Genomic DNA, 12,907 nt, shown 5'->3' on the forward strand with positions numbered 1-12,907 from the left:
GTTAGTTATTACCAACATCCTTCTTAAATGAAGGAGGATGTCGCACAAAATTATTGTGGTTCCCATTCCTCATTCCGATTTCAGTTCATTTTGATTCCAACCTATTCCGATTACTAATTAGTAAACACATCAAGAAAGCAAATAAAAATGCGCCAATTACCTAAAAGATCTAACTTGTTAGTGATTCTGGTGTTAACAACACATTTGATATCATGTGACTGATTGCAGAGGAACAGCACACCGAGCACCTGGCAAATTAGTTACACAATTCAGCTTATACGAAGCAAATCTCAAGTGTGTATAACAAACTGATGTGAATCGTTTAGCTTAGCTATATATATGTAATGTAAATTCATTTTCGGTTTGTTAATAAGAGAAGTTTCCACAATCTTCTATTTAGAATTTTCTCTCAACTTTCTTATGTTTTCTTGCTTGCCAAGCACGTACAGCTCTTTAAGATTCTTTAATAAACCAAACAAAAATCATATAGACCTGTAAACACATTTATTGGCACGAGGATAAAATGACGTTATGTGACATCTCGAGTGTTCCAAAAAATATACACGACGATATTAAAATAATATTAGCCAAAGAATTGAATTTTTGTTTGGTCTCCGTGAAGTTTCAAAGCTAGCTAGAAGAAATTCTAACCGTCATAAATGACCCGCTCGCCAATATGATCATGTTTAATTTATTTCACGTACATGCATACATTGATCATGTTTATTTTATTTATTTATTTATTTATTTATTATTCATGTACATGCATGCACGGACCTATATATATACTGTACTTATGTGTTTGAATCACCAAATTTGAAATCAAATTACAAGTCATTAGAAGAAATTGGCTGCTAGGCATTCGCGCACAAACATGAAAGCATCTCAAGGAGGAGGCAAGAACAATGAGAGGCAAAGATCAGTCTCAGTTTCAGAGGTTCGATATCGGGGAATCCGACGGAGGCCGTGGGGTAAATTTGCAGCTGAAATACGTGACCCAACGAGGAACGGTACACGCTTGTGGCTAGGGACTTTTAGCACGGCTGAAGAGGCTGCCCGGGCTTATGACAGAGCTGCTTTTGCCTTCCGGGGTCATTCAGCCATTCTTAATTTCCCAAATGAGGGCCAATATCGTAGCCAAAGCAGCAGCGGCAGCAGCTCTTTGCCATATCTTGTTTCTCCATCACCAACTTCATTTTCTGATGCCACTGGTGGCAATGGTTCTGCTGGCAGAGGAGTACTTTCTTCTTCAAGTGGGAAAGAAGCTGAAGTTATAGAGTTTGAATATTTCGACAATAATTTGTTGGAAGAACTTCTTGAAGCTAGGGACAATCAGTATTGGCCTGGTAAAGAGTAAAACTAGAATGAGATCAATGGATCATCTGTAAAGGTACATCATGGATTTGTGTGTGTTTCTTTAATTTGTATGTGACCGACTATATGTATTTTTTTTTTCATTTAGCGTGACGAAAATCCAATGTTCTTCTCTAAACTTGTTATTTTCAACACAAAAAATTTACCGACTTAATTAGTTTGCACATAATTTATCTGAATTTTTTTTTTTTGTTGTAAATTTCCTCTTGAGTCACATTGTAGTGATGAATCTTTGGAACTACACTCGGTCTTTATGTGTTCCACTCATTTTTTATAAAAATGAAAAGCAAGTAAGGAGTAACTTTTTCAAAATCTGATTTTGAGCATCACTTTTGTACTTAATACAATTTCATTTATATCCTCATATATATTTTAAAAAATCCAAAATTATCTTTATTCATTAGGCAATAAAAATATTAACTTTAAAGATATTATTATTATTATTATCATCACTACCAATTATATTGAGATGACAAAATAAAAAATTATTTAATTATATAAAACATTTATTTTGCTATTCAATTAACAATTAAAAATATTTATGAACATATTTATGAATGTATAAATAAATTTTATTCAACATTATGTTTATTTCAGTCATAATAAACTTTTAAAATAAACATATTTGGAGACACATGACTGATTTTAAAATTCATAGCATTTTTTAAAATAAAGTTTACCAAATGTTTAATTGATTCTCTCCATACCTAATTATTTCTATAGCACAACTAACAATAATTATTTTAAAAGTTACAACATTACTAAACTAGCTCCCAAACTCATTTTCATACGGACTGCTAATTAACATATATACATTTTCCTTTATAGGTTTATATAGCTATGGGTCTAATATTAGGAAGGCTCATTCTGTATTAGTTTTTCTGAACTTAATCGTTGCAACATGGCTTTGGCAGTACATTTACTCAAGAAAATAAGTTTTAAAACAATAATATATAATAACTTTTACTTGATGAACACACTTCAACGTTTTCTTGTTAGTTAAGAGTTCTTATCCACAATTAAGTATTGGCTTAAAAGTGATGGTGCGCATCATGGTATATACCAGATGGAACAAAATTTAATAAAGTAAATAAACAAAGAAACCATACTTGGTAAAAGTTTGGATAGATTGTTAATATGATTTTTGTGTTAATCTTTTTAAAGGTTGTGGATTAGTTTTTATTAAATAAGGATGTATACGTAACTGCATTTTATTAGTAAAAGACTGACACAGTTCAGATGAATACTTGACCCAAATTGCACAAAATTAAAGGGCTCTCCACAGACCATTTCATGCAATGGCAACCAAATTATGTTTTCAATCATTCTTGGTCTTGTCGTCATCAAAATTAAGAAGATCCTCCAACAACTGGTCATCCAAGTACTCAATTTCAAAAACTTCTTTCTCGCCTTCATTAGTACCACCACCTCTTTCAACTTTCTGAAACAGAAGGACAGAAGATGAAGACTATGAACAAGGAGACAAATGAAGATGAAGAATATAAGTTCCATTCCAAAATAAATAAATAAATAAATAAATAAAAAAGTTGAAGAATAAGTAAGGAATCGCAGCACTGACCCCAGATAAAAAATGTTCATTAGGGAAGTTAAGAACGGCCGTGGGACCTCTCATTGCAAAGGCAGCTCGGTCGTAAGCTCTTGCTGCTTCTTCAGCTGTGGTGAAAGTTCCAAGCCACAATCGAGGAGCTCCATGCCTTGTTGAGTCACGAATTTCTGCAGCAAATTTTCCCCATGGCCGCCTCCTTACTCCTCTATAACGAACGCTTGTTGCTTCCTCTTCTTTCTCTTTGGACCTTCTTCCGACTTTTTCCATAATGATCACAATATACGAGATATTCACCCTACGCCCTATCGCACTATTTTTATACGGGGTGGACAATGGGCGCTTTCATTTTATAAATGAAAATTGACAACTAAGTTACAACGGCCAATTATTGGCTGCGTTCATTTTTAAATCGAAGATTGACACTGTAGTTCTTGTTAAGAAACTACTTTTATTATTTGGGTTCTCAACAAAATTTTTAATACCCCTTTTTATCTTTGATGGTTAAACAGTCGTGTGTGTGTGTATATATACTTTAAAAGGGTAAATATGATATTTTAACAAACAAATTAATTAACTTATTTTGTAGGAGTCTCAGATAACTAAATTGTGTGTAAAACTACAATATTTATCTTACAAATACGATATACTATACCATTAGATATAAAACAAGATATTAAAATTTTATAAGGAACTTTAGGATAAAACTGTGGTGCAACTGTGGTACCGTGGCACAGTTGCACCCAATCGTTAGATTTCCACACATTCAAGTGAACCCCACTCATTTAAGTAGATCCAACAGCTGGTGCAATTGTGGCACGGTACCACAGTTGCACTGTAGCATGATCCCTAACTTTATATATATATATATATATATAAGAAGAAGATAAAATGTCACTTTCGCTCGTTAAATTGTGGAAGAGGAAGTACAGAAATTTTGGGCTGGCAATCCTATGATAGCATGAATGATGATACTGGGGGCCAGTTTTCATGTTTATGTTTCGGCTCTTTTATTTTTTATTTTTTGGTTTTGATTGTGTTCCAATTTATTATTTCTTGTTTATGCGTCAATCAAATCTAACAGGCTGCATGTTATGTCATGTGGGTCTTGTGGAATCAAATAAGTGTAAGCAATAAGCGTGGGTCAAAGGACTCGTGTGATAAACGGGTTCAGGGTTCAAGGTCCTCAAGGTCGAGGATGACTTATATGATAAATTTTGAAAACTATAGAATTATAAGATTTTTTACTAAATAACAAGGATTGTAGTGTAAACTACCGTTATTCTCTAATTTCATTTTATTATTGTTTCTTTATGTGGGAATCAAATGGTTCACCGTCGTTCGCGTGTTATGTCGCGTGGGCCAGGCGATATGGCTTGTTTTGAAATAATAAATAATCATGTACTTAACGCGATAGATCCGATCGATTGTTTTTTAAATGATAAATAATTATTTTAGAATTCTCTTTGCCTTTTAGGAAGCATTTATTTTTCTAATCGAAATTTTAAATCGGTCGAATTTTTTTAAAGTTTAAATTGGTTTAGATATAAATGTCTAAGGTCTTTTTTGAGATTGAGGTGTCGTACATTTTAAGCTACAGTTGCTGTGGAAAAAAAAACTACAACTATAAAATAAAAGTTAATAATTTATAGTAAATATAAATTTTAAATAATAATTTTGATAAAATTATTAAAGATATAATAGATTTTCCGTAATACAAGTGAAAAATCATATCAACATAACTGTAGTGATTGATTGCTTTGTTCTCTGATTAGCAATAAACCAGTGTCCAAGAACCTTTGTCAAGATCTGTTCAAGTTGCAAATAAACCAACACCAATCTGAAGCTTCAATGCCAATTCACACCTTAGCTTTTTGTTAATGGAGATTGAAAACATAAGATTAACTTGAACAAGAAGCAAAACACACTCACACAAAGAATATGATTTAACGTGGTTCGATTATGCATAAATGCACAATCTACATCCACGAGAGAAGCCACGAAAAAAGTTTTATTGATGATTCAAGACGCTTCCTCTCTTTCTAAGATCTCTCTGGAAAGCTCTCAAAATCCCATGCCATTTGCTTCAACGATCAGCCTCTTTATACCCTTGATATTGAAGCCCAGATTGCACAGACTTTTGACGCATCTATAACGGCTTCATAACAGATTTGATTCCCTTCTCACATGCGGTCTCACGTGCTTCACTTAAGCTTGCTCAAAACGGCTAAAGGCATTGTCGTTTTTCCTTAAGCTTAATGAAGGGAGTAACACACATGGCTCGTAAGTGAATTCACTTACTCAAAACACAGCCGTTTTAGAGCTTCAAGTTTTGGATTCATTGTACTCTAGTCCACAATAACTTCCAAGCTACAACAATTAGTATTTACCAAACATTAATAATTTTAGTAAAGATATAATAATTTTAGTGATGTAGTTTTAAGTTATACCTGCCAAATCTCAATTTCAAACACACCCTAAATGACATATTTTTTTTTAATATAATATAAGTGATATTTTATTTTTTTTATAAATAAAAATCATTTTAAATATGATTATTTGACATTTATCTCCTTTTAAATCAAAACAAAAAAAAAAGAGATTAGATTTTATAGTTTAGGAAATAAACATATTTTATACAAATATTTTTTTAAATATAATTAATATTTACTTCACATTCAGACATTTTTCCATTCAAATAAAAAAAAAAGTCACAAAAATTTACTTTTTTTCTATTCAGATATAAATGTCTGAAAATCATATGCAAGTTAAAAAATAAAGAAGCAAATTTTAGGAAAGGTATAAAATTCATAAAATTTCAGATTTCATATGTTAAACAAACAAGCCCTTAGTCTTTTAAATTTAGTGAAAAAATTAACTTAATTGTAAATAAAATGAAAAAAAAAGTTAACTTGATTTTCAAAATGTAAATTTAAAATTTAACCTTGACCACTAATTTCATTACGAGATTAGGAGAAAACAAATACTAGGAGAAGATACTTATTCTAAATAATTAACATAATTTATATAGTTAACTCTATCTAATTTTTTTTTTAAATCTTTTAAAATTTTTAGTTTGGCACCTTTTTAATCTTACCTTTTTATTCCAAATGTGAGGAAAATTCACTTGTTTAAATACACTTGCATACCATCTGATGTAAATGAGAATGAGCTTTGTATAAAATAGTTGCTTTTTCTTTTTAATTAATGATATTCTGTTGAATTTCAAAGGAAAAAAAAAAAAAAAAAAGTCTATTGAGCATGGCACAAGGCATGCTCGTGTAACATGGCAATGTATCACATGTTTCGTCGAGCACGACACTATCCATATGTGGGTTGGACTGAACCTAAAATTTTGGGCAATCGAACCATAGAAAGCACGAAACGAGCAAAGGGACACCAACAAACATTGTGTCAAAAACTATGCTCAAGGCACGTAATCTCTTTTATTATTTTTATAGTTTATAATTATCTCTTTTATTATTTTTATAGTATAGTTTATAATTATAGTTTATAATTATCTCTATCTTTAATTAATGATAGAGCTACAAACATTTAGTATAATGGCGTGAACTTACCACTAATTAAACCGATGATAGTTAGTCAAATAAATTTTAGTTAATTAAGTGATGAAATTTGTGATTTTTAATCATGAAATCAATATTGTATTAAACATAAATTATGTAAATGAAATATAAGATTTATAAATTTAACATAAAACTTATAAATCAATATTAATTCTAAAATAAAACATAAGGCTTGTAAATGGAAAGTAAAATAAGTAAATTAATATAAAACTAGTAAAATGATATATTATTAGTAAACAAAATAAAAACTTACAAATATAATATAAAATTAGTAAATCAAAATTTAACTATAAAATAAAACATAAGTTTTGAAAGTGGAATATAAGATTTTGTAAATGAAAAGTGAAACAAGTAAATTAATATAAAATCGATAAATTGATGTATTATTAGTAAACAAAATAAAACATAAAACTGATAAATCAACGTTAAATGCAAAATAAAACATAAATTTTGGAAATGGAAAGTAAAATTGGAAAATTAATATTAAACTAATAAATTGATGTACTGCTGGTAAAACAAAATAAAAATTTACAAATATAACATAAAATTAGTAAATCAATATTAACTGTAAAATAAAATATAAATTTTGGAAATAAAACATAAGAATTATAAATAGAAGCAAATTAGTTAATAACATTAAGTATAAAAGAAAACATAAATTTTGAAAATGAAACACAAAATTTGTACATGGAAAGTAAAATAAGTAAATTAATATAAGAGTGGTAAATTAATATTTTACTAATAGACAAAATAAAAACTTATAAGTAAAATATAAAATTTATAAATCAACGTTAATTGCAACAAGTAATGTATCGTGGCATCAATTTTAGTCGCAAATTTTCCTATAATTTGAAGTTTAAATTAATAGCGGCGTGATTACCACTAAATTAATAGATGACAATTACTCAAAAGGCCTTCAGTAGTTATCCGAAGAGACCGGAGACATGCATTAATGGTGAAGTGTCAAGTGTATAGCCAACCATTTCATGCAACCGGGGACATGCATTAATGGCGAGATGCATTGCCATCCATTTCATGCATTAATGGCGAGGTGTATAGCCAACCATTTCATGAATATTTCAAGCTCCACACTTCATTATTGTTGACATATATTTACAAATAATAATTGTAAAACAACGACGACATGTTCAATGCAATTAAAAAAACACATCCGATCAATAATAGTCTTGACTTATGTTTGTTTCATACCAATTTAGGGGTCCTACTCTTATAATCTAATTAGGGCATTGCTAAATTTCACTGCAACAAGGATATATTCATGTAACTTACAGCATTTAATGTTTTGAGAGCAATGTAAGTTATGTGAATTATAACTTAGCAAAAATCATCTAATTATAGAGATGTTGAAATTTTAATAAACTGTACCACTTTTTTAAAAGTACAATTATCGGATCAGCATCAACATCATATCCCATATATCGTCACTTGCAAATGATTCGATTATTATGCAGTTTACTTTTCCCATAACCATAAGAATTAAGGCTACTCTAGGGTAGGTGACTTTGGACAAATCAACGTTACATAGGGCCAAGGTTATATACAATGTACATCACATCCAGAAATTGCACTCAGTAACTCGAAATAATTGTACAATTAAACAATATTTGAATTTGTTGAGTAAAATACCTTTTTTTTTAATTTTATTTTAATGTATGTTACATTATATGGTCATTCTTGGCTCCTCACATTCGTAATCTTTCAGCCTAAAGTGATTGGTAAAGGGCCCAATTATTATCGAAACTATCGTCAGCATCCCATCATCATGCATGCACCTGATCTATTATATCCGACTTTAATTACTTTTACCGCCAAGGTGCTCTGAATAATTTTAGAAGGAAAAAAAAGAAAAGAAAAAGAAAAAAAGAGTTAAAATAATATGGTACGTCCCAGTGCCACAATGTTATATGTATATATATAATTGGATAAATGGCTTAAAAATAGGATTTTGCTATGTTACATTGAATGTACCATACACAATCAATAAGAATCACACAATTATGTGGGTCCCACAATTTATGTGGTTCTTATTAGTTGTATATGGTACATTCAATGTAACATAGAGGCTCCCCTTAAAAAAAAGAAAAGAAAAAGAAAAAAAGAGTTAAAATAATATGGTACGTCCCAGTGCCACAATGTTATATGTATATATATAATTGGATAAATGGCTTAAAAATATTGTGGAGGAATCGAACTTTTATTTTGACAAGGAGAAAGTCTCCTTTCTTGAGAAGAAACTATTCAAACCGTCATATATGACCTCATTCTACTCATGCCGCCTATATATGTTAATTCTGCGGGGTGGCATTTGTTTTACCACCAAATTTGAAATTAAATTTTTAAGCCGTCACAAATAATTGGCTGCTAGGTATTGACAAAACAGGTACACAAGCATGGAAGCATCTGAAGGAGGAGGCAAGAACAAGGAGAAGGGAAGATCAGTCTCAAAGGTTCGATATCGGGGAATCCGGCGGAGGCCATGGGGTAAATTTGCAGCTGAAATACGTGACCCAACGAGGAACGGTGCACGCCTGTGGCTAGGGACTTTTAGCACGGCCGAAGAGGCTGCTCGGGCTTATGACAGAGCTGCTTTTGCCTTCCGCGGCCGCTCAGCCATTCTTAATTTTCCAAATGAGAGTCAATATCGTTGCGAAAGCAGCAGCAGCTCTTTCCCATCTTCATCTTCATCTCCATTAATCTGTTATGATGCTGGGGGGGACGGCTCTACCGAAAGCAGAGAGAAAGAAGCTGAAGTTATTGAGTTTGAATATTTTGATAACAAGTTGTTGGAGAAGCTGCTGGAGCCAAGCGATCAAGATCGGCAAGGTAAAAGCAAATGATTACATTGTAAAAGGGAAACCAAATCACCACGGACTTGTTTTTTTCTTAATTAACTTGTATGTGACTGGATATTTTATTCTTTTGCAAATTCCACTCGAAAGTACCACACTCACGAAAGCATCAAGCTCTGGCTTTGTGTGTTTCACTCAAATTCATAATGGAGAAAGAAATAATAACAGAATTGAGGTCTGACAGAAATTTCCAGCAGCCAGTTAACCAATATTTTTTATGCTTTTAAACTTGCCAAACAGTTGGATTTATTTGTTGAATTATGTGTTAGGGAGTCCTGTCCTGTCCTGTCCTGTCTTGTTGGAGGAGTAATCTCAATTCAATACCTCTTCTTTCTCGTGGGTTTTGTGTTTAGGGGAGAAGGAAAGTTGAACTCGATTCAAGACTCTTTGTCAGTTATCCTCTTGGGCCAAAATACATTGTTGGATTCGGGTTTTCTGGGAGGTGACTCATCTTCGGATCGGGTCAAGAGAAAACCCCCGGGTACAAGTAATTGGGTTAGGCAAAATAGAACACTCTTTCTTGGTCTAGGATTAGAAAAGAACTTTCTTATCCAGAAAGGTAAACAGAATTTTAAGCAGCAACCCGTAACTAATAATGATTTTGATGTTACTGCTACGTGTTACCATAAGAATGACTTCTGATAATTCTATTCCAAAATTCCAACGTAGAAGTCAAACTCACCCGCTGCAAGTTAACTACGTAGTAAGTAAGACATTGTTTCCTTGACAGCTATTATAAAGTTTCCAGAACAAATTTAAATGAAGTCAAATGTAAAAATAGATCACATAAACCATAATTGACAAAATATTTCTAGGACTCCAGCTGACTCAGCAAGAAACTTACATTCGCATGCATACATGTCGGATACAGCTAAAAAGATTCAAGGAACTACCAGAATCAAAACAATGTTACACAGGAAACCGAACCCATGAAAATGGTTTCAATCATTCTTGGTCTTGTTGTTACTCTCCTCAAAATTAAGAAGATCCTCTAACAACTTGTCATTTCTTGGTCTTGTTGTTACTCTCCTCAAAATTTAGAAGATCCTCCAACAACTTGTCATCAAAATACTCAATTTCAAAAACTTCTTTCCCACCACCTTCATGATCAGTACCACCTGTTTCAACGTTCTGAGACACAGAAGAAGAAGAAGAAGATGATGAAGATACTGATGACGACGTCGAAGAAGAAGAAGAAGAACCGACCCCAGATGAAAAATGTTCATCAGGGAAGTTTAAAATGGCTAAAGGACCTCTCATTGCAAAGGCAGCTCTGTCATAAGCTCTTGCTGCCTCCTCAGCCGTGCTGAAAGTTCCAAGCCACAACCGAGGACCTCCATGCCTTGTAGAATCACGAATCTCTGCTGCAAATTTTCCCCATGGCCGCTTTCTTACTCCTCTGTAATGCACGCTTGTTTCTTCTTCTTCTTCTTTCTTCTTCCCTCTATTGATTCCTTCCATTAATGAGGATATGAGAGAGGTTTATTCCACTCTTTGGCATTTTATACAGAGTGGAAAAAGTGTTCTTTGTTCTGTAACAAAGGACAGAGGAGAAATTTTCAACGTGCTAATAGAAGTCCCTATTGAGATTTTGGTTCCTAGTACTAGGTACTAGGTGATGATAGTGGGGGGCCTTCAAAATATTATTATTTATTATGTGGGAAACCAAAATTGGTTTCTTCATCATGTTAACGAACTAGATTCGATGGATTGTTATAAAATGGTGAATAATCAAGACAAAATAAAGGAAAATGACACTCACACAACATTAAGCACAACGCGTAGCACCGAACAGTGCGTTTTGAGTCAAATATAAAAGGTTACAGTAAATCGACAGTTGCAACACACACTCTCAACTACAGCACACGCTCTCTCCCTCACTCTGTTCTTCGTCACAACACACGGCTCTCTCTCCCCCCTCCAAATCCAGCAGCCGCGGGTCACTCTCGCTCTCCAGTCTCCCCCCTCCAAATCCAGCAGCCGTGGGTCACTCTCGCTCTCCAGTATCCCCCCTCCAAATCCAAGATCTATGGATCCATGATAGAGTAAATAGCAATCCCCGTCCACTCTAATAACAGAAAATGGCAGCTTCTATGATTGTGGTGAGAAGTTTCCCCTAGTAATGTTAAGTACAGTAAAGAAACCATCAATTCTCTACACATATAGATGCCAAAAACAATCGTAAACTCAGCTCCTTCAATTGCTAGTGTGTACTAATAGAGCAATAGATTGTGTTTGGGGCGGTCAGATGCCGAAATAATTGAGGCAAAATTCTTTTATGCAATTGTTGGTGTAATAACCGTTGTTTTTATTATTTATTTATTTATTAAATATCTTATTTTAAAAAGCTTTCTTTAATGGGTAAGGGTTTAAAAAAGGTCAATAAATAATTAAAAAAAACAACGGGTATTATAATTTTCATTTATACAAACCAATCAATGACAATATTTTTTTTTTCAACATACCTATAATTAACTCCATATTTTACATAAAACAGTTTCCATCAGGTGCTTTACCCCTCAATAATTATCAATAGATGCGCACAATATAGCTAGTTGTTCAATAATATCAATACAACTAGCTATTTTAAATGAAAACAGTTTCCAAGATTGCGGCAGCTCAACTCTATGATTTTTAGTGATTTTTATATAAAGCCAAAAATTAAGAAATTAAAAATAAAGTTACTAGACATATATGCGTGCAGTAATAAAAATCCCCATAATTTTCAGAAGTCGTTTGGGTTATGAAACAAATCATAGAATTGCTGCTGAAAAAAAACTTTTCCAGCATTAGTGTTCCAATTTCGAAAAATCAAAACAATTTATATAAAACTAGTTTTTGAACAATATACATATGGATAGAAAGATATAGATGTCTAGTTTAATAATCTATAAAGTTTATGATAAAACTCAATGAAAACAGCAGTCGTATGAAGTTCAATCTATACTGTTCACAGTTTTTAGGATAACATAACAGCGCTACTTTCACTCAAACACACATAAATTAATACATGATCATACTTTTCACAATTTTATAAATACAACACATACAAAATCATTCAATCAATCACATAAAAATCACAATCAAAATCAAAAGTTTAAAGGTTTATAAATTCTTTCCTACCTTCAAGACAAAATCCAAACTCAGAAACTCCTTTAATGGAGAATAGGAACACAATCAAAATCTTCCCTTTTTCTTATTCAAAAATATGAATTCACTCTTATGCGCATTGCTGTATCTTTTGTTTATTAGCCTCTAGGGTTTTGAAAAACAAAATAACGTAGAAGAGATTTTTATAGGCGAAGCCTTTTTAAAACTCTTACCCATTAAGGAAACCTTTTTAAAATAGGGTATTTAATAATAATAATAATAATAATAATAAACAACGGGTATTATAGTTGGCTTGTGTCGACTTTTGAAAGGAAATTTGGCTTTGGGCTGTCAATGTTACTTATTTGTTAGTTTATTTCTTAGATTTTGTTGTTTGGGGATATTATGTATTGGATTTCCTA

At 32.2% G+C, this 12,907-nt stretch overlaps 4 protein-coding genes across 4 annotated transcripts; 2 read left to right on the forward strand and 2 right to left on the reverse strand.

Moving 5' to 3' along the window:
* The first annotated feature begins 829 nt into the window (after positions 1 to 829).
* Positions 830 to 1,518, forward strand: LOC18046782 (ethylene-responsive transcription factor ERF098). The gene has a single exon (XM_006443788.2). It carries the CDS (start codon positions 875 to 877, stop codon positions 1,355 to 1,357), a length of 483 nt encoding a protein of 160 aa, XP_006443851.1. The 5' UTR covers positions 830 to 874; the 3' UTR covers positions 1,358 to 1,518.
* A 1,144-nt stretch (positions 1,519 to 2,662) lies between these two features.
* Positions 2,663 to 3,208, reverse strand: LOC18046783 (ethylene-responsive transcription factor ERF098). The gene is made up of 2 exons (XM_006443789.2): positions 2,954 to 3,208; positions 2,663 to 2,815 (listed from the first exon to the last, which is right to left on the reverse strand). Exons 1-2 carry the CDS (start codon positions 3,206 to 3,208, stop codon positions 2,693 to 2,695), a joined length of 378 nt encoding a protein of 125 aa, XP_006443852.1. The 3' UTR covers positions 2,663 to 2,692.
* Positions 3,209 to 8,734: 5,526 nt separating this feature from the next.
* LOC18047854 (ethylene-responsive transcription factor ERF098) lies at positions 8,735 to 9,559 on the forward strand. The gene has a single exon (XM_024189052.1). The coding sequence runs from the start codon at positions 8,937 to 8,939 to the stop codon at positions 9,381 to 9,383; it is 447 nt and encodes a 148-aa protein (XP_024044820.1). The 5' UTR covers positions 8,735 to 8,936; the 3' UTR covers positions 9,384 to 9,559.
* Positions 9,560 to 9,984: 425 nt separating this feature from the next.
* On the reverse strand, positions 9,985 to 10,919 carry LOC18047855 (ethylene-responsive transcription factor ERF096). Its single transcript, XM_006443791.2, has one exon. The coding sequence runs from the start codon at positions 10,854 to 10,856 to the stop codon at positions 10,398 to 10,400; it is 459 nt and encodes a 152-aa protein (XP_006443854.1). The 5' UTR covers positions 10,857 to 10,919; the 3' UTR covers positions 9,985 to 10,397.
* Between the last annotated feature and the right edge of the window lie 1,988 nt (positions 10,920 to 12,907).

This window comes from Citrus clementina, unplaced genomic scaffold, assembly GCF_000493195.1.
Source record: "Citrus clementina cultivar Clemenules unplaced genomic scaffold, Citrus_clementina_v1.0 scaffold_3, whole genome shotgun sequence".
In the NCBI taxonomy this organism is placed as follows: domain Eukaryota; kingdom Viridiplantae; phylum Streptophyta; class Magnoliopsida; order Sapindales; family Rutaceae; genus Citrus; species Citrus x clementina.